The sequence below is a fragment of the Perissodus microlepis genome, chromosome 12 (genome assembly GCF_051167445.1).
Source record: "Perissodus microlepis isolate ML-2025 ecotype Zambia chromosome 12, ASM5116744v1, whole genome shotgun sequence".
Lineage (NCBI taxonomy): Eukaryota > Metazoa > Chordata > Actinopteri > Cichliformes > Cichlidae > Perissodus > Perissodus microlepis.
In genome coordinates, this window is record NC_140472.1 from 28,742,704 (window position 1) to 28,763,603 (window position 20,900).

At 40.7% G+C, this 20,900-nt stretch overlaps 1 protein-coding gene across 1 annotated transcript; it reads right to left on the minus strand.

Annotated features, from left to right (window-relative positions):
* Positions 1-1,549: 1,549 nt before the first annotated feature.
* Positions 1,550-19,245, minus strand: LOC146376537 (UDP-glucuronosyltransferase 2A2-like). The gene is made up of 6 exons (XM_084946918.1): positions 18,290-19,245; positions 18,011-18,159; positions 17,735-17,866; positions 17,108-17,195; positions 16,269-16,488; positions 1,550-2,310 (listed from the first exon to the last, which is right to left on the minus strand). Exons 1-6 carry the CDS (start codon positions 19,005-19,007, stop codon positions 2,025-2,027), a joined length of 1,593 nt encoding a protein of 530 aa, XP_084803044.1. The 5' UTR covers positions 19,008-19,245; the 3' UTR covers positions 1,550-2,024.
* Positions 19,246-20,900: the final 1,655 nt, after the last annotated feature.

The following is a 20,900-nucleotide window of genomic DNA, read 5'->3' on the forward strand; positions in this document are numbered from 1 at the left end:
TTTTGGTAAATATTTTGTTTTATATTTTTTTAATGGAACAACACTGAAGATATGACACTTTGATACAATGCGAAGTAGTCAGTGTACAGCTTGTTCAACAGTGTAAATTTGCTGTTACCTTTATATAACGCAACACACAGCCATTATTGCCTAAACCCATGGCAACAAAAGTGAGTACACCCCAAATTATGCCCAATTAGCTATTTTCCTGTCCAGGTTTCATGTGACCTGTTAGTGTTACAATGTCTCAGGTGCAAATGGTGAACATGTGTGTTGAATTTGGTGTTATTGCTCTCACACTCTCTCATACTGGTCACTGGAAGTCTAACATGGCACAACATGGCAAAGACTTCTCTGAGGATCTGAAAAAAAAAAAAAAGAATTGTTACTCTACATAAAGATGGCCTAGGCTATAAGAATATTTCCAACACCCTGAAACTGAGCAGCAGCACAGTGGTCAAGACCATAAGGCAGTTTAAGAGTACAGGTTCCACCCAGAACAAACCTCACCATGGTTAACCAAAGAAGTTGAGTGCACGTGCTCAGCATCATATCTAGAGGTTGCCTTTTGAAAATAGCTGTATGAGTGCTTCCAGCATTGCTGTAGAGGTCGAAGGCATGGAGGGTCAGCCTGTCAGTGTTCAGACCATATGCCACACACTGCATCAAATGGTCATTGTCCCAGAAGGAAGCCTCTTCTAAAGATAATGCACAACAAAGCCCGCAAACAGTTTGCTGAAGAAAAGCAGGCTAAGAGCATGGATTACCTGTGATCTGATGAAACCAAGACAAACTTATTTGGTTTAGATGGTGTCAGGGGTGTGTGGCAGAAACCAGGTGAGGAGTACAAAGACAGTGTGGCTTGCCTCCAGTCAAGCATGGTGGTGGGATGCCATTGTTTGGCTGCAAGAGTGCTGCTGGCACTGAGGAGCTACAGTTAATTGAGGTAACCATGAATGCCAATGTACTGTGACATACTGAAGCAGAGAATGATTCCCCCCCAAAACAGTGCCCTGTTAAATAAACTGAGGTTAAAGGTACTTGACTGCCCAACCATGTCTACAAACTTAAACCCTATTGAACATCTGTGGGGCATCCTCAAATGGGAGGTGAAGGAGCACAAGGTCTCTAACATCTACCAGCTCCATGATGTCATAATGGAGGAGTGGAAGCGGACTCCAGTTTAGTTCCAGTTTAGACATCAATGGCTGTATGTTGAGTTATTTTTGAGGTGACAGCAAATTTACACTGTTATACAAGCTGTACACTGACTACTTTACATTGTGTCAAAGTGTCATATCTTTAATGTTGTCCCATGAAAACATATAATAAAATTACAAAAATGTGAGGGGTGTACTCACTTTTGTGAGATACTGTATATAGCCACATTACATTACATCGTGTTCAGGACACCAGGATGTAGTGGTTGCTTTTTCATATTACTTTTTTTTTTCTTTTCATATTCTGAATTATCGTCAAAAAAAATGGAAAATTGAGTTTTAGGACACCGCAGCACTTTAAGTAAAAACTTATTCCTGTACTTTTCAACATGTTCATACAAAAGAAATGTTTACGAAATTTTGTCATCCAAATGTATCAGCTTGTATCAACCTCTTTCATAACATGATTTAGTGTTTTTTTGTTTTTGTTTTTCCTCATAATTTATAATAACATAATTTATGTAAAATTGTAATTTGAACCTTTTATATCTATATGACTGTTGATGGCATGGATGTATGCCTAGATTACTAAAAGAGAAACTTGTGTTACTCAGCTAAAGGCATAGAATGAATTTTCTTTTCTTAAAAAAATATACTCAACAGCCAATCAGCATTTGGTTTTTAATGTCAGATTAACTTCAGGTACATTTATGTAAATTAACACACTTGTAATTAGTTAAAGTAATCAGTGGTGATACATAAAGAATAAGATGGTGGGAAACTAAACATACATGAAAGAAAATCTCATGTAGGTAACAAATACTGCACTGGTCCAACATCTCTGGCCTGTTTCAGTTCAGTCTGTTATTCAGCCTTCCTTTTCTTTTTTCCTTTCCTGACACAACACGTGTTCAAGCAGAAACTGCAGGTCTTTATGAAGATGAATATGAGGAGTAGAACTAAAGCGAGGAAAAAGCCCAGGACATCCAGGCTGTGATATTGGTACCAGGTGAGCTCATGGGCCTGGACCCTCAAGTGCTTGGCCCCTTTATTTCTCAGTGTGAATTCAATCCAGAATACTGCCTCTTCCAGAGCACTCATGGGTCTGTCGTGGTGGATGCTGGACAGCTGCATAGCATTTTCTTTGTACCTGTGAATGTGTATATGAATTAAAAAACATAATCTGAATTGTTACATTTTTATTATTTTTTTCCTCTTTATTTATAGAATTTTTACATGTAGCTTGACATATCAGGGCTAATAAAACAAGTACCAAATGATACAAAGATATACCTCATTACAGTTCAGGCAATTACAATTTTTGGGAACTAGTGAACAGCTGATAACCAGTCCTGATCCAAACGTCCAATCCAATAAAAAAAATAAAAAATAGGCAAGGCTTGAGTGTAACACTCAAAACAGGAGAGAGCACTGCAAAATAAAAAGTCCTGTATAACTGAAGTGTTGTGCAGGTAAAAAACACATGAGTTAAATACGAGGTGGATGTGTTGCCACTGTTACACAGGTCAGGAATGTCGGGGTATATTTTAGATAGTCTAAATCAGTCTTTCTCAAACTGTGGTACGCGTACCACTAGTAGTACTTGGGTTCTCTCTGGTGGTACGTGGGAAAGCTCCAATTTTTTTAATAATAATGGATTGGATTTATATAGCGCTTTTCAAGGCACCCAAAGCGCTTTACAATACCACTATTCATTCACGCTCACATTCACACACTGGTGGAGGCAAGCTACAGTTGTAGCCACAGCTGCCCTGGGGCAGACTGACAGAAGCGAGGCTGCCATATCGCGCCATCGGCCCCTCTGGCCAACACCAGTAGGCGGTAGGGTAAAGTGTCTTGCCCAAGGACACAACGACCAGGACAGAGAGCCCAGGGATCGAACCGGCGACTCCCGAGGCTCTTCTGTGAGCCAGAGTCAACCAGAAAACGTCTCTCCAACCACGAGTCCTCTGTGAAGAGCAGCCTTTCCTTATCGCCAGCGGTCACGGCATCTACAGAGCGCTGGCAGGCTCGTTTCCCTGGGCCTTAAAACTGCAACGATGGAACGGCGGTGATGGTAAAAACACAGCCCTTTTCCGCAGTGCCACAATCCTAGCCACAATCGATGAGTTGGAGAATCCGTGGCGCGGGAGATGCCGTTGGTGAGTCGGGAACTATCTCCTGGATGCCGAAGCTCTTGGTAGCCAGGAGAAGGCAACCTGCTTCTTCTGCGAGTGAGTGGTAATCCTTTGCAGCCAGCAGTGGGAAGTTGGCGAGGTCACCTCGCAACGGCAACTGTCGGAGGAAGAGGAATCCACCGTCATCCGTTCCTAGCAAGGGCAGCATGCCCTCCATGAGCTCGAGAGCTGTACCAATCACCCAGGCCTGAGAGAGGGAGTTTATCAGCCCGCTCTGCATCGGAGAGGGAGTAGCACCACAGCAGCAGTGCCTTGAGAGCGGTGTATTTCCCTTGGGTGGGGGGGATCACCATCATCATCATGGAGGGTCATCACACAGCGGGTGGACAGCGGATCCAGCGAGGCCACCACATGATAGTAATTCATGTCGTCAGCTGAAACGTCACGAAGAGCAAACTGAACTTCGATGTGCACGAACCACAAAGGAGGGTCGTGAAGCTAAAATTCCGGCAGCTTAACCGCAACAGCAAAAGTTAAAATGTACAGCTCTGCTATCACTTCCAACATAAATGAAGACTGAAAAATAAACAGCAGTGGCGTTTGTAGGGTTACTGAAGTTGGGCTAGCTGGTATATAATTATGTGCTGCACGGTGGCTAGCTGCACAGCTATGTTAGCATAACATAAACTCAGTGAAGCTGGAGTATGATAGCTATTTGTTCCTGATGATTAGGGACAAATTTAATCGAATGGCTGGATGCTGTAAACAGACCAAACTTCAGTCAGGAGAAAAACTGAGATAATCCATCCACAATACAAGGATAGTCATTAATATTCTGCTGCATGGGCTGGGCTGTAGTTACATCGTAAGGTTTTAAAAACTGAGCTTTAAAATGATTAGCAGTAATAAAAACCGAGAGAGGCCGACAGTGATCACTGACTGTTTTTAGGGGCTTGTTCAAATAAATAGAACAAAATAAAAAGCATTAAAACCGCTTTAATAAATGCAGAGTAGTTTGGACCTGGAAGCAGGGTTCATCAGGTAATCACTTAAAGATTGGATATCCCAACTGCTGTGAATGTTTTAATGCAGTACAGTTGTTATATTATCACTCATCACATCCTGTTTATGAAAGTTAAAATAAATAATATTCATATAAGACATAAAATTGTCTTGTGTAAACTGTATGTAGGTGTTAAATAGGCATATACTACTGTACTTTAATGTCGGTCATAAGCATGGTACTTTAAGAGCATATTTTATGAGGTGGTACTCATTGCAAAAAGTTTAGATCTTGAGAAGTGCAATCTGTATACCGTCTTAAACTGAATAAGGGAGAGTCTTGCACATGAGGACGAGGTATGAATTCTGTCAATTACTTTGTCCCAGTAATCTTTCCCAAACATAAGGCCCAGGTCCTGTTCCCAACTTTTGGGGGGGGGAGTTCAGTAATTGCCCCATGTCTTAATTAAGGTATTTAATAATAATGGATTGCATTTATATAGCACTTTTCGGGGCCTTCAAAGCGTTGTACAATCCCACTATTCATTCACTCTCACATTCACACACTGGTGGAGGAAAGCTACAGTTGTAGCCACAGCTGCCCTGGGGCAGACTGACAGAAGCAAGGCTGCCATATTGCGCGATGGGCTCCTCTGGCCATCACCAGTAGGCGGTAGGTGAAGTGTCTTGACCAAGGACACAACGCCGAGACTGTCATAGCCGGGGCTCAAACCGGCAACCTTCCGGTTACAAGACGAACTGCAAACTCTTTGAGCCACGATCGCCCTTTTTTGTGTTATAAGAGCCTTACTGTGAGACATCATCTCAAATAAGTCTTCCTACCATTGCTTAGGGGGCTGACTTAAAAACTCTGGCAAGATAGAAGATGCACAGTGTGTTATTTGAAAATAGCGGAGGAAATGATACAAGTTATAATAATACAAATTATACAAAGACTACAGGTCACTAAAGCTTAGAAAAGTGTTATGTTTAAAAAAAAAATCATAAAAACATGTAATACCCATCCCTCGTGGACTCCCATATACACGAGTTCACGAGGGATGGTGGCAATAGGTGGTTGTTACAGATTGGGGCCAGAGCAGAGGCAGAGACTGAATTGAAGTGACACCGGAATAGATATCATATTATATTGATTAGAGAGGCAATTACAACAGGGTTATGTGTAAATTGTAACATGGGAACAGGAAGGGACGAAAATAATAGTGCTGAAAGTGAGGTAGAGAGACATGATTGCACCTTAAGCCAAAACTAAGTAGCTTAAGGATCATTCAGCCAAGTATACGTTTGAATATTGACTGCACAATAATAAAACATCAAGTTGGGCAGGGCGAGACCATACGTTGACCATAGTCCTTCACTGCAGACTGCACCTTGTCTAACTTAGAGGACAAGTCCTCAAAGGATGACTCAGTGTCTGCTAGCAGTGCAGCTCTATGCTCCTCGAGCATTAGGCTAATCTTGGTACGATGCACATATTAACGAATTAGAATATAATAGTCTTATCACTCAGCAAGAACTTTCTTGACAATATCAAATGTGTCCAATAACTTGAAACTAGACTTAGCCGAAACTGGCTAATAAATAATATTGTGCAAAAAGCAGATAGCGTTTTCACTTTAAAATTAACAAACATTCACAATGGCTTGAAAAAAAATCAAGTATCCACGTCAATAAAGTGCTAATACTTACCTATTTTCCAAATATGAAAACTGAGTAGCATGAAATCACAGCTGGATGCTATCAACGTGGGTTTTTGAATTGTGAAACAACGGGTAGGATGGTTTGTGAGGTAAGATGGACTCCCAGAACACCCGGAAGCCCCCCACATTTTTTGTTTTAAATTGTTATACTTTTTCTGGCTTATAAAATAGAGATGCATTTAAAAACTCTACAACTGATAAAACCCCAAGAACTCTGTGACCAGTGTTTGAAGTTGAAATCAACATCAAGAGATCTTTTAATCTTGTTGTGCTGTTTTGTAGTTTAGTTTTGTCCCAGTATAGTTTAGCTTAACTCTGTTTTGCCATTTTTCCCCTTGTGCTTTATGTTACAATAAACCACCTTCACATCGCACACCTGCGCGTGGATCCTCATTTAATTCCTCACACGGCTCATCCCACTCGCCATGAGATTTTATGAATAAAATTGATCCGAGTAAGTCATTACAATGTACTAAATGTAAATCTGCGGCAGGGACCTACTTGCACTGTCTTTGGACTTGCTCAAAAATGTCAAAATTCTGTCTCTGTGTAACAAAAGAATTAAAGGGTATATTTAAAAGCAGAATACAAAAAGATCCAGCTCAGTATTTATTGGGGCTGCCAACTCTGAACAAATTTCCAGATTAAAAAAAAAAAAATAAACTACTATGTAAATTATTGTTCTTGGCAAGAAAATGTTTTTTTTTTTCATTGGATCAATGAAGAACCACCAACAATAACTCAGTGGTATAAAGAAATCTTTAGAGTCTTACCAATGGAAAGACTGTGTGCAAAACTAAGTGGTATTGACGATATCTTTTTGGATATATGGCGCCCTCCAGTGATTACTTACCTGATGATCTGAGGAAAACTATAGTGAGAGGGGCAGCCCCATTCCAATGGCAGGTTGGGTTTGTCAGGACAAATGTGTAAATGGCTGGTAGACCCAATTATTTACCATTCTCTATTAGTTTTCCTTTTACATGTCTCAGACTGCTTATTGTGTTGTTGTTGTTGTTGTTGTTTTGTATCAAAAAATTCAAATAAAGAGATACATTTAAAAAAACAACAACTTTGTGGTAGTTGAACTTTTGTGCTCATTAGACCTTTATTACGGTGGCCCCTAGAGACAAAGCATGTACAAACTCCAAAACACTTACAAATTCCAAATAGCACGCACAAACCCCAAAACACGTACAAAATCCAAAACACATGCAAACTCCAAAACACGTACAAAATCCAAAACACGTGCAAACTCCAAAATACTTACAAAATCCAAAACACGTACAAAATCCGAAACACATGCAAACTCCAAAACACGTACAAAATCCAAAACACATGCAAACTCCAAAACACTTACAAAATCCAAAACACATGCAAAATCCAAAACACGTACAAAATCCGAAACACATGCAAACTCCAACACACTTACAAAATCCAAAACACAAGCAAACTCCAAAACACGTACAAAATCCAAAACACATGCAAACTCCAAAACACGTACAAAATCCAAAACACATGCAAACTCCAAAACACTTACAAAATCCAAAACACGTACAAAATCCAAAACACATGCAAAATCCAAAACACTTACAAAATCCAAAACACATGCAAACTCCAAAACACGTACAAAATCCAAAACACATGCAAACTCCAAAACACTTACAAAATCCAAAACACATGCAAACTCCAAATCACAATGGAAGTGCTCCAGGACGCTAGGGGCAGTGTTGAGCTCGATTTGCAAAATAAACGGCAAGTTTGTTGGGCTGTATGGGACGGTCTAGTCTCCGTCACGCTGCCCAGGTTGCCTAGCAACCATGATACTAACCGCTGGAAACGTGTCATACAACTTTGTTTGACAGAAATGAAGGAGAACATATTTTGTTCATTTGTTTGTTTGTTTCTGCAAGAGCTTTGTGTGATTTGATAAGTATCTGAGGCTGAGACCACAGGACAGTAAACCATGATTTTTGGGCTTTGGGCTATTTCTGTACTGAACAGTCATTTAAGATTAGTTAGTAAATAACAATTAGCTACGGCCCTATGCATTGCCAAGAAAATGGTCCTCATTAACTGGAAAAATAAAAAATAATCTTAATTCTAACCAATATAAAAATCATCTAATAGATCACATTAGTCTTGATACAGCCTCTGCCATCACATTTGATCAATCCCTTTTGGGCTCCTTTGATCGGCTTCATCACCTAGTGGGGGTGGGGGGTCATGGTTTGGTCCTGCCTTCGCTATTGTGGTTGATATGGGGGTAGGGACGGCCTTAGGGCGTCTGGGGAGTCCCAAGGGATGTTTTCCCTGGAGGGCCTAACCCGGGGGATGTGGCCATGACCTGGTTAGGGGCTCTGGTGGCTCTTAGATGGTGTTTTCCTTGTGGCTGCGTACAGCAGAGATGGGGGAGGGTCTGTTCTGGCGGACGTTGGTTACTGGCCTGGTAGCCTGGCTGCCCCTGGGTGGGTCCGGGACGGGTGTGGAGGCTTGGGGGTCTGGGGGTGCTCCGCCCCCGGTCTGGGGTGCTGGCTAGACCTTGGGGGCTTGGGCTGTTGTGCCTGGCTGTTGGGTCCTGGCTGTTGTGTCGTTTTACAGCATCCAGAGGATGGTCGGTGTATTCCAACCCACCTCTGGCGCTGGTACCCTACCCTTAATTTTAAATGCATATAGACACTGAGGGTTTTCGGGAGGAGCCGTGCTGCTCTCTGATAGGAAGCAGGAACCATGCTCTCCGGTGTTTTAAATGCACTTTAGAACAGCATACAGCAACACTCACCCCGGTTCTGTTAGCCGTCAGGGCTGGGGGGCTGGGAGGAGGTGCTGGCCGTCAGATTGGGGTCTGGGATGCAGGGCCTCCCTGCTACTGCAGATAAGGAGGTGGTCCGCTTGCCTCCACCCCAGAGAGAAGGGTTACATCTCCTGGGTCTAGGTGCGGCTTGCCCCTCTGGGGGCGGGGGTACCTGGACCTGGGATATAGAGTATGTTTGGGGAGTGTGACTGTCTGTGCAGTGTCTATTTGTGTCTGTCTACACGTTGGGTGAGTGCCGAGTATTTGGTTGTGTATGTGGGGGTGGGGATGCACGTTTGTGTCCGCGTGCGCCTGTTCATCTGTGTCTATATGTCAGGTTGGGTCTTAGACTCAACCTCTCTGGGTACATCTCAGGCCCTCCAAAGTACGGAGGCCTATCTCCCCTCACCACACTCCCTGCCGGTGGCTGATGCCCTCAGACATTGGTGTGTTGGTGGTACCTGTCGACTGGGGCTGGGCGCTCATGTATGTACCGGCTCACTCCTGGTGGCCGATTGGCGGGGCCTGGCGCCTGTGGCCCAGCTGGGCCCCTTCCGGGGGGTGGGGTGCCCTCAGGCCTCTGGCCTCTGGGCCTGAAGCTCGGTCCTCTCTGGCACAGCTGGCTGCCGGCAGAGCCCGCGGGCACGCCACTGCAACCCCCTCTGGCCTCTGCTCCGTAGCTGCTGGGTGACCTCTCGTTTGGGGCTCTACTCAGCTCTTCCCAGGAGGGTGGCACGGTTCCCCCCCTTTGGTGGTCCTCCTCGGGTCCTCGTACTCTGGGGCCTCTGGATGTCTGGGGCCTGGATCTCCTCCATACCTGCTTCATGCCCTGGGGGACGGGGCTATGGCTCCCCACACTCCCTAGCAGACCGTTACATGGAGAAACCTTTGGAATACAAGCATGCTGATCCACACAGGTGTGCACACAGGTGTACACACGGGTGTTCACAGACGCGGACTACAGCTTTCTTGGCTGCTGCCTCAAAGCACATTGTGCGCTGTCTATCTTGCGTGCTGCACAATAGCATTTAATATTTAGTATCTACTGTTATCTACTGCTAGCTAGTTTATTGTGATGGTGCTGTATTTATTATGTTGCTCTTTTTTGTTTGTTTTCTCTTCTGTTTTTTTTTCTCCATACAGGTGATCCAGGTGTTTTGTTTGTTTTTCTTTCTTTCTTCCCCCCTTTCTCACCGTCTCTTCTCCCCTCTGTTTTTCTTTCTCTCCCTCTCTTTCTTTCATTCTTTCTCCCTGTCCTATCCCCCAGTCATGTCTGTCCCGTTTGTAGCAACCGAAAATAAAATAAAATAAATACATAATTATAATAAAGGTCAATCAAATGGACCAATATGGCAAGGCCATGATGACCCACTTGGTAAAATAAATCCGCTTGGCATCTTTCTTGGCCTTAAGACAACAATTCTGATGGCTAAAGATCCAAACGGGACAACAAAAAAGAAAAAAAAAAAAAAAAAAGTAAATAACAATTAGCTAATGTTGTTCATGAGACTAAAGTCATATCACTTTGGTAATGTAAATATAATATGGCCAATATTATAGTTATTATATTAATCCTTATTAGCTATTACAGCAGTGAACATGAACTCTGTGTCAAATACTGAGCCTCAGTACAGATTCAAGTTGCAGTTATTTATATGTCTTATCACCTTAAATCTTCACTCAAAGACGAGTATCTTTGACAGTGCATATATAGGTGTATCATATATAAGAGACAAATGTTGTTCCTTCAGTATGTTGGCATTACTAAATTTGGCTCATTGCTTACATATATTTATAAAAAGAAAATGTACGAGCTGTGAAAACTGTTTCTGATAGAATGAAGAGTAGACTGATCAATTAAATATTCCTTTATTGGGTGAGAAAATCAGACCATGTCATAACTGCTTTAAGTCATACAGAATAGATATCAGAGCCTTAAACAGGCTGACTTCTGCTAAATGGGTCAAACTGGGCAGAAAGTATACAAACACATAACATCCTTATAGAATATGATGTAACACTATAGATCAACTTACCTCAGAATATATAAAGCATATAAACAATTACAGCAATATGATGCAACAAACACAGCAGTACTACTAATCCAAAATACTCAAAGCTTCATAGAACTGAAACAAACATTTATTTTTAGCTCCATTCTGCTGCTGATACATACTTTAGGTTTCTGAATATTAAACTTGTTTCTGCCTTTCATAGTGTCTAACTTGAAGGCCCTGAGTACTTTCTCCCACACTGAAAACACTGGAATGATCAAATTATTTGAACATTACCTAATAAGACTGATTCAGGCCAGACAATTAGTTATGTTAAGCTTTCCTAGCAGTCCTTCACAAACAGGGAACAGTCTGTCTATTCTCTGCATCTGTCAGCTGCTGCTGGCTCTTCCTCCTCCTCTTCCTCACACACTGCTGAGTTTGTCCTGGTGGATCATCAGGGGTGTAAAGCCTCACAGATGATGTGCAGCAGTGGGTCCCTCAGTCTGTCCTCACTCTGGACACTTGCAGTTGTCACACATGGAAATCAAATGTGTGATAAGCTGCAGGATTCAAACACAAGTGTAACTTATAACTACATGTTCATACTTTTATTACACAATCAGAGAGAAAGAAAAAGAGAGAGAGTGCAGGACAGACAGACAGGTGACAGTCTCAGGTGTATACACTGCTACAAAACAGCACAAGAGAAGGAGGATTTAGTGTTTGTGTTATTACGAGTGCTAAACAAGAAGAGTTCCCAGATGGTACAGTGGACACATGTGTGACACCTGTGATTAAAGCATCTTTCTTTCAGCTTAACGAGTGAACCGTCAGCTCGTTCAAACACACGTTCAAGTCCGTTTGGCTCGACACCACCGAACAGAGGCAGCAATATAACATAGCTAACATTAACAGTGCAGTGAATCCTGCTTGTGCCATGATATTCAGGACTGCAAACCGAGCAGCATCACTGACTTTCAGCTTGTTGTGTTTGTGGATATATGACTGACTTTAATTATCCATAAAATCATCACATTCTCTGTAAGATTAAAGTCAACTATTGAACGGCGTATATTTTGAAGTAAAGGCTTTAAAACCAAGTTAGTACAAACATCGCGAATGTCACATAACTTTCCCGACATGTGGCCAACAGTAATGTTTTAATGTTCTTTATTATAAAAACATTCGCGCATAAATAAGTGACATAATATTCAGTACTTACTTCTGAAAGTTTACTCTTCGGCCGCTCCGCTTCCGACGTTTTTTTCGGCAAAATTATCCACACCGACTGCCGCGCTATGAAGTCTGGGATATGTTGGGCTATGAAGGCTACAGCGACCCATCCTTAAAATTCAGGGAAATGAAGGACGCATTTGAGGGCCGCATTTCGAGCAGCCTTTGAACTGGGACAGCCTTTGTCGTGTCGCTGTGACGTAATCGGCCTTAAAATGCGGCCTTTAAGGCTGCAGACCCTGAATTGGGATACAGCCCAAATCCGGTCATTGGTACTTCCTGGCTTGTGTAGTTACTAGGTAACAAAAGCTCAACACTGCCCCTAGCGTCCTGGAGCACTTCTGTTGTGTTTTGAAATTTGCATGTGTTTTGGGGTTTGCACGTGTTTTGGATTTTGTAAGTGTTTTGGATTTTGTAAGTGTTTTGGAGTTTGTAAGTGTTTTGGAGTTTGTAAGTGCTTTGGATTTTGTAAGTATTTTGGAGTTTGCGTGTGTTTTGGATTTTGTACGTGTTTTGGAGCTTTGTCTCTAGGGGCCACCGTACTTTATGATATGCTGTTAATCTGTCTTTTGAATTCTCCTATGAAGCAGAAAAACAATAGTTTGTACATAAAATATAGAAGTTGGCACTGTGACATCAACCACTGATTAGTGAAATCTTGTTTTGAAGTGTGAACCTGAGCATGGCCCTGAGAACCCAAGGGCATGTACATTCAGTGACTTGTGATTACTGTCTTTATCATCTTTCTATGTAAAGCTCTCAGCCTCAGGCTCTGTGTGCGCTCACACAAAAAGAGGTGTTTTATGGGACATGTGACTCTGCTTCTGTATGAAATGATCTCTTTGCCACCTAGTCCAGTCAGAGATGCTATCAGATGATGATAAAATTCTTAAAATTAATCTCTAAAGAACATAAAACTGCAAGAATAAACAGTTAAATGAGGCGAGAGATTAATGGTACAGAAAATCATTAATCTTGAAATTGTTGTTATTGTATTGTTATTGTAAAGAGCCCTTAACTCCAGTTAATAATTTAATCACTTTGTGCAGTCTCGGTGCTGCTGTTTATTTCTAAGGAGATGGCTGCACGTTAGAGCTTAAACTCCAAACTGGATCGAATTCAACGTTAAATGTCATGGTCTCAAAGCCTAATAAGAGACATGGAAATAACTTTAGTTTGTTGCAGATTTAAGTGAAACGAATTTGATTGTGTGAATGGGTATTCTTGGTGTGTGTTCTACTATTCCATCAGTGTAAAAGAGGTTTAACAGCAAATTAAAACAAAGTACAAAAGGATTGCTAAAACTTTTTAACATGACCAGCGAATAAGTACCCTGCACTTATGTGCAATTTGCAGGCAACAATTTAGGTTTTTGCAAGAAACAATAAAACAAGTACACTGGAAATACCCTGTGCTTTCTGGGGCACGGGTTGTGTTATTTTGTAACTAAAAAATGTTGCACAAAAAATTGCACTTAATTACAAGGTACTTGTAGTCTAACAATGTAATTATTTTATTATTTCCTGCAAAAACCTGACTTGGTACAAAACATTACATGTAATTAAAGGCTACTTGTGCCTTAGGTGTGGGTGCTACATTGTAATTGTTTCATTGTTTCGCTGGTGACTCCATAATATGGTTTGCATTCCAGAAAGTACAGGGTACTTACAGTGTACTTCTTTCATTATTTCCTGCAAAAACCTGACTTGACACAAAATGCACGTAAGTACAGCGTACTTGCACCATATTTGTAGTTTCTGTTATAAAGTGTTGCCAGAACATTTATACCTTTTTTTTGTATTGCTAAATTAATACATGCACATTCCAGTGACAATAAAGGGCTCACTGGTTTTAGTAAGGTACAGCATAACAACTTACATTTATGAAAAAAAAAAAAAAGCCTTGCAAAGGCTCTATAAAGCACCCCAAAACATGCTGCAAATCAATTAAAAAAATAAATAAACGAATGAGAAACCTGGGGTCCGTTCTTCGTACCTCGCTAAGTAAGCGGAAGGTGCGAGATTGATAAGGAGAGTTTTCAGAATTCAGCGTATATTGTGGGATAGACAGGATCCTTTAGCTCAGCGCGACAGTGTGCTCATAGAGAGATATCGATTTTCCCGTGAGGGTATTATTTACTTAACCAACTTGTTGACGAGGGGGTGCAGGACCACCACCTGTTTTTTTTGCTCTGCCCTTTTCTTGGTTGCTGTTATAAACAAACAAACAGATTATTTCAGGGTCTCTTTTCAAGAGACTAAAAGCAATATAAGTGATAAATATTACCATTCTGTAGAATATTCTTATATTTCACTTTTACTTGTTCCCATGTTCTAGTGGGTCCTGTTGTGGCTCTGATGTGAAAGAGGATATAATGTAATATAATATAATATGATATAATGTAATATAATATAATAAATTTACCCTACCGCCTACTGGTGTTAGTCAGAGGGGCCGATGGCGCGATATGGCAGCCTCGCTTCTGTCAGTCTGCCCCAGGGCAGCTGTGGCTACAACCGTAGCTTGCCTCCACCAGTGTGTGAATGTGAGAGTGAATGAATAGTGGCATTGTAAAGCGCTTTGGGTGCCTTGAAAAGCGCTATATAAATCCAATCCATTATTATTATTATTATTATTAAATTACTTACGAGTTTAATTTGTCAGCAACTTTCTGCCAGCCCTCTCTCCTTGCTTTTGCAGCCTTTGCAGTGTTCCCTTGCGTTTTAATTAAACTCTGAAACTCCTGAAATCCCTCAATCAAGAGTTCTTGCCCTGCTGCCGAAAAATACTGAGCGCGCTCCTTCGACATTTTCACCGACCAATCAAAGGGTTGCCGATCAATGTTTCTACTATCGATGCGTAGCCCCTTTTAAGCCACCCAGTGATCTCACATTACTTCATCCAGCTGTACTAATCGTCAACAACAGGTGTGTTCGGAGAACCGGAATAGCGAGCTCAAAGTTAGCGCGATGATTTGATCTTGGATGTGTCATTTGATCTTGGATGTAGTAAGCGAGGTATGAAGAACGGACCCCAAGACCAGATTATGTTCAGTGTAGGTGTTGAAATTGCAAATAATTCTGGTTTAAGGTATGTTATGCTTGTAGGACTGCCACAAACGATTATTTTGATAGTCGACTAGTCACCGATTATTTTTGCAATTAGTCGACTAATCAGATCATGCATCCATTGTACGTAAAACATACAGCTTACTGCACAAGCATGCATCTGCTCTTATATAACTATCATTAGCTTACAGCTTTACATGTGTAAGGTATGTGCTAACTAAAAATAAAGACAAGATGATAGTTTATTAAATTTTAATGAAATTTGCAGATTGTTTGGTGAAGTTTAATAAACTCCTTGCTATCTAAAATATAACGGGACACCGGAGTATATTCTCAAGCATCTCACACTTCTGATAATCAGTTGTCTGCTTGACGTTTATTCAGCTGTGTAAAAACTATAACTTTAATCTTAGCCAAACCGATTTACTCAGGAACAAATAAAATACTAAAAAAAAGCCAAACAATAACATTTTAAAGTTATCTAAGTGACTTATATATATTTAACCTGAGTAGCGAAAGACGGCGGTGGGTTTGAAAACAATTTGCCGGGAGTCCGGTGTTCTCACGGGCTCTAGTGAGCCTTGCTCCCGGGTAGCTATCGAGCTAGTGACTAACAGACCTCTCCGAAAACGTCGGAGCGTTTTTGTAAATATGTGGTGTCTTGATAAACTGAGCAGATATTTGAGGTTTACACAGCTACATTCTCGCCTGAAAATATGTTAAACGTTTATTTTGTGACCCAGAAAGAATAATAAGAGTAATATTAAAATTAACTAGCTGCCACCATTGTTGGAAACTGAGCAGGGCTGCACTATGAATTCTGGGACAGAGCTACTTCTTCAGGGTTTAACGGCAGCTGGCATCCTTGTACATGCAGTGCTGCCATCTTCTGTTTCAGTCCGTTATTACACTCTTAAATCTACTACTTATTCCTGCGTCTTTTGTGATCTTACAAAGCTTCAAACGACGCGTCGACGATTAAATCAGTCGTCGACGATTTTGATAGTCAACGTAATCGTGACTAGTCGACTAATCGTGGCAGCCCTATATGCTTTGCCTTCATACTTTTCATACTCTTGAGCCCACACTCATCTTTGCTATAAAATCTATACTTTCAAATCCTAACCAAAAGTATATATAGTTCAGAGAACTCACGATTTGTAGTTGATGACTGTGTTGATTGCGTCTCTAAGACCTTCAGACGTCATGAAGTTCAAGTTGAGAATAACTGCAGCTCCTTTTTCTTTCATATGGACCATGTTGTCTGGCTGGTCAGCAAACATGGGGATGCCCACAATGGGAACGCCATGGTAGATGGCTTCATAAATCCCATTTGTACCTCCATGGGTGATGAACGCTCTAGCTTTAGGGTGACCTAAGACATGTCAAATAACCATGAAACATCTGGAGTAAGTTTTTCACACTTGGACAGCAAAAAAGTTTCACTAAACCTGGACAAGTACTTAGCTTTAGTTTTAGGGTGACCTAAGATATGCCAAATAACCATTAAACAAACCATTAAACATTTAGTTACTTATTACACACTTGGACTACTTGGGAATGGCAATATATGTGAAGAAGTGATTTAAGCTGAAATTTAACTTGCATGTCCAGACATCTGTTAAAGTGGAACAGCTTTGAGAAAATGAACTAAACAAAGTAGGTTAGTGCAGCATGCAACATGTAATCATGATTTAATCTGTGAGAAAATCTTATTTCATTCAGTTCTCCTTGTTTTTAATATAAGAAATGCTCACAGCCTCCAATAAAACATTTAGTGTTGAATGTGGCAAAATAAGCTCCAGGTATAGTTAAAAAAATACAAAAGTTTTAAAAAGTTTTGTAGAAAAAATTATGTTTAGTGTGCAGTGAAAATTTGCCATCTTTGTGGAATCTGTTTTCGCTAAGATAAGTTTTGATGGAATCAACGTTTCTATACTGCCCATCATCTATTGATCCGTTATTCATCTGTGATTGGTACCCACATTACTTACCCAGGAGGTCATTCTGAGGGATCCAGTCATATATTTTAGTGTTGCCACCCAAAGTTTCTGGCTTTTCTCCTCTATATCTCCACAGCACCTATAAACAGTAAGATATTTGCTAACATGATTGGGGTTTTTTTTTGTATGCTAGTTTTATATTGTAATATAATTTTTCAAAACTTGAAGGGTAGGGGACAGCTCAAGACTTGTCATTAGAAATCAACAGACAAACAGACAAAATCTGACTTTTCGCACCCTGTATGAGAAAAACTGAGTGATGAAAAAATTGGAGATGGCTGATTCTCACAAAGAACATGCAGCCTAAAATGTCCACAGTCTGTAATGTCATTTTAAAAAAAGGTAGTTTTGGTAGTCCTAGTAGTCTAGGGTGACCATATTTTGATTTCCAAAAAACAGGACACTTGTCCTTAAAGAAAACTTTAACATATTTAAACAATGCCTTCTCTGTGCGGTTAATGAATGGCTTTCAAGTCAACAAGTGGAAAAAAAGAGGATGGTTGGTCACCCTATAGTGGTCAGAAGTAGAGCACTCTGAAACTGGTTATCTGAAACATAAAAAACTACTCCATGCTTTGCACAAGTTGATTACAGCTGAAACAAAGATTATCCTCTGACCTTTTGTGGGATCTGAGCGAGGCCTGAGGCTATCATGTTGGCCTTCTCCTTGGTGATGTTGTTGATCATGGATCCTAAAGTGAAGATCACAATGCCCTCATCTCCAGAACTCTGCACAAATTCCTCCAAATCCTGTAACAAGTCAAATATTATCCCACCACCAGCCAACCAGCTGTTTTCTCATTTTTGTTCAACATTTTGATGGCTTCACTGCTCCTGGGAGGAATATTCTGTGATGTAATGATTAATCAGATGGTAATAGTTGAGTGTCCTTACCTCTGGTAAAGGTTTAGCAGGTCTGCAGTGGATCCCACCAACATATTTAAAGTTGGGGAGGAAAGGATGAGGGAATTCAAAATCCCAGTAGGTTCGGATTAACCAGATGTCTGCTTTACTCATCAACTCACAGGCACTGGTGGGAGTTCCTGTTGCAATGCATGAGTAAAGGACATTAACGTATCACCAATAGTTCATACAAGGCATATTTCCTTAATCAGATCTGATGGGATATTAAAAATAGTTTTATAAATCAGTGCTTTACGCCTATTTGCTCACCTTTGACATCAGAGTAATATCTGTCTAATACGTTCCAAAAAGTGTGATCAATCACGATGTCTTGAAGAGCGTAGAAGAGAAAGTTCCACACTCTCTCTGAGAAGTCCATGTTATCTGTGAGTTTGCTCATTGCACCGGGAACAAAGGATGGTGGAGCAGGCATCTGACCACAATGCCTCTCCCAGTTATTAGCTAAGGAGAAGCGCAAGGAGAAGACGAGTGGGATCCCCAAAATATCTGCTACCAAGTCACTGCCAGGGTAGAGGGGGTCAGCCAAGAGAAGGTCATAATTTCCCTCTTTCAACTTCTTCATGACAACTTCTGATTTCAACACACCATCCAAATACTGGATAGAAAACTGCAGGTCAGTTTTCATTATGTCAATGAATCTGATGTAGATCTCCCAGTAGTTCATATAATCAATCTCGTATATGGAGAATTGGAGGAACTCTTCTAGAAACTCTTCCATAGCCTCCAATGAGAAAGAGGTGTTGAAGGGCTCATAACGAAAGCGGGAAGGTTCATTGGTGTTCATGTACATTGACGAGCTCGGGGTCAGTACAGTCACCTGGTGTCCTCTGTCAACCAGCGTCTCCAGAACAGGCTTCATGTTTATCCAGTGGCTGCCTTCAGTGTACCACACCAAAATGTTCCCTCCGTTTGCACTCCATGTTGCACAAAGTACCATCAGGATGCAGGCAGAGAGACGCAGCTCCATGGTGTCTGAATGTCAGCAGGACAACCAGCTGTGGTCTGATCCTTTGTAGAAGTATCACAGGAAAGATAATTATTAACTCAAAGTTAAACTCTGACTCACTTCTTTCTGTACAGTATTGCTCATTTCACAATGGGTTAAAAGTTAATGGGAATAAAGTTGACAGTACTGAAAAAAACAGGACTGAACCGGTATGAGAAATCCACTAAGAAATTAGTAAAAATGTCAGAGCTCGACGTTGTTGTTAGTCGGGTAGAGACGGAGTGAAGTAATGCAAAACAATGGTCATTTCAACTATATAGGCTTGGACACTGTTGCATAATCTGAGGAAGTTGTGGGTGCCTGTGCAACTGTTTCCATGCATGCCACTGAAACACAAAGGAGTCAGGATTGTTAGGATTCAAACAAGCTGTAACCCCATTGATGATTTGACTCTGCCAGTGTTGAGGTTCAAGGTTAAGCCAATATTTAAAAGATGATGGAGAGTTATCATTCAAGACATATCTGGTAAAATAAAGGAATTGATAAAAAGTTTTTTTTACAGTCTGTGATGATCTCTCCAGATTTTTTGAGGAGAATGTGAAGGATGAAGTTGAAGTGCACTGAGGCAACTGCTGTTGTGATTTGGCACTATTTAAATAAAACTGAATTCAACTGAACTCACTTTAATAAGAGAGGTCCAAAAGATCCTGTTGAGTTTCATGAGTCCTGACTCCATTCTAACTGGATATAGCCTTAAAACATACTTGTGTTTAATCAAATTTACCTTTCAGCTTCTTTTTTCATATTTATTAATACACAGCCATTTTCACATCTGTCAGTTACAATCCTCACTAAACTTTGATACACAAGAAAAAGATATGAAACCACCTGGATATTTGAAACCACAAGCATGCACGTTTGTCACATCTGAAGACGGCACTCTGAGTGCTTGTCAATGAAATTCCCCCCCTGACCTCACCTTTTATATAAGGTGATAAGATACAAGATACAACATGCCAAACACAATTACCTGACTGAGAGCAACAGATATTGAAACGGCATCATGCTCATGTGGTCTTGTCCTGCAGAGTCGGAATTACTTGATTATGAGTCATTTCTGGGCAGAAGTGTAAAAATATACAGTAATGTTTGAGACAAAAGTGATTTGGCAAGAACATGCATACAAAAGTAATCTCACTTTATTTCTCTCAGTCTTAACAAATTTCAATTCAACAATCTTAACTGTACTATTTGTAATGTGCCTAACCAAAGTTTTCCTACAACTTTAACCACCACATGGCAACTGGAAAAAGTCTTGATGTAGCTACTCGCACCTTTCTTGAAGTATTAACAAATATTAAAGGATTTGCAACTAAGCTAATCAAATAGCTTAATCATATTTTTTATATGAAAAATCTCTCAAAAACATTTTAAAACATGTTTGGACTGTTATTAACACTTACATATTCATAGATATCAGCCTCTTCTATCAGTCTACAAGAATATTGTTAATCATTGATTCATTTTACTCTTGAAGAGCTATCGTGTTTGAGGTTGTTTTTTTTTTCATAGGAAATGAGCATGGTGTCTTTCTGGGAGACTCTAGTGGTGATGAGGGCCTCCTTCAAGGTGTTTCATTCATTGCATGCTGTCCCATTGACTAAAAGACTGGTACTTCCTCTGCCTCTCCATTGTATTTCCTACATCTTCCAGGGCAGAGTTAATGCTGTATCTACTCACAAGTTGTGAAAGTACTGCTGGCTCTATTTCACATTAAATTGACACATCTATTGCATAAATGTTTTGGACAGTAAAATGTAGGTTGCTTTTTTTTGTAACCAGTAAGAAAATCTTCAGATGTCTTCCTGTTTACTACAGCTGCTCCATGGGATGGTGATGGATACATCAGTGGTT

What these genes read in the sequence shown, in the direction of transcription:
- LOC146376537 (XM_084946918.1), bottom strand. Translation starts at nt 19,007, where the DNA reads ATGGAGCTGCGTCTCTCTGCCTGCATCCTGATGGTACTTTGTGCAACA. An exon ending in TCGCTCAGATCCCACAAAAG is followed by an intron (nt 17,196 to 17,734) that starts GTCAGAGGATAA and finishes TACTGTTTATAG; the next exon opens with GTGCTGTGGAGATATAGAGG. An exon ending in CCCTCAGAATGACCTCCTGG is followed by an intron (nt 16,489 to 17,107) that starts GTAAGTAATGTG and finishes GACATGTCTTAG; the next exon opens with GTCACCCTAAAGCTAGAGCG.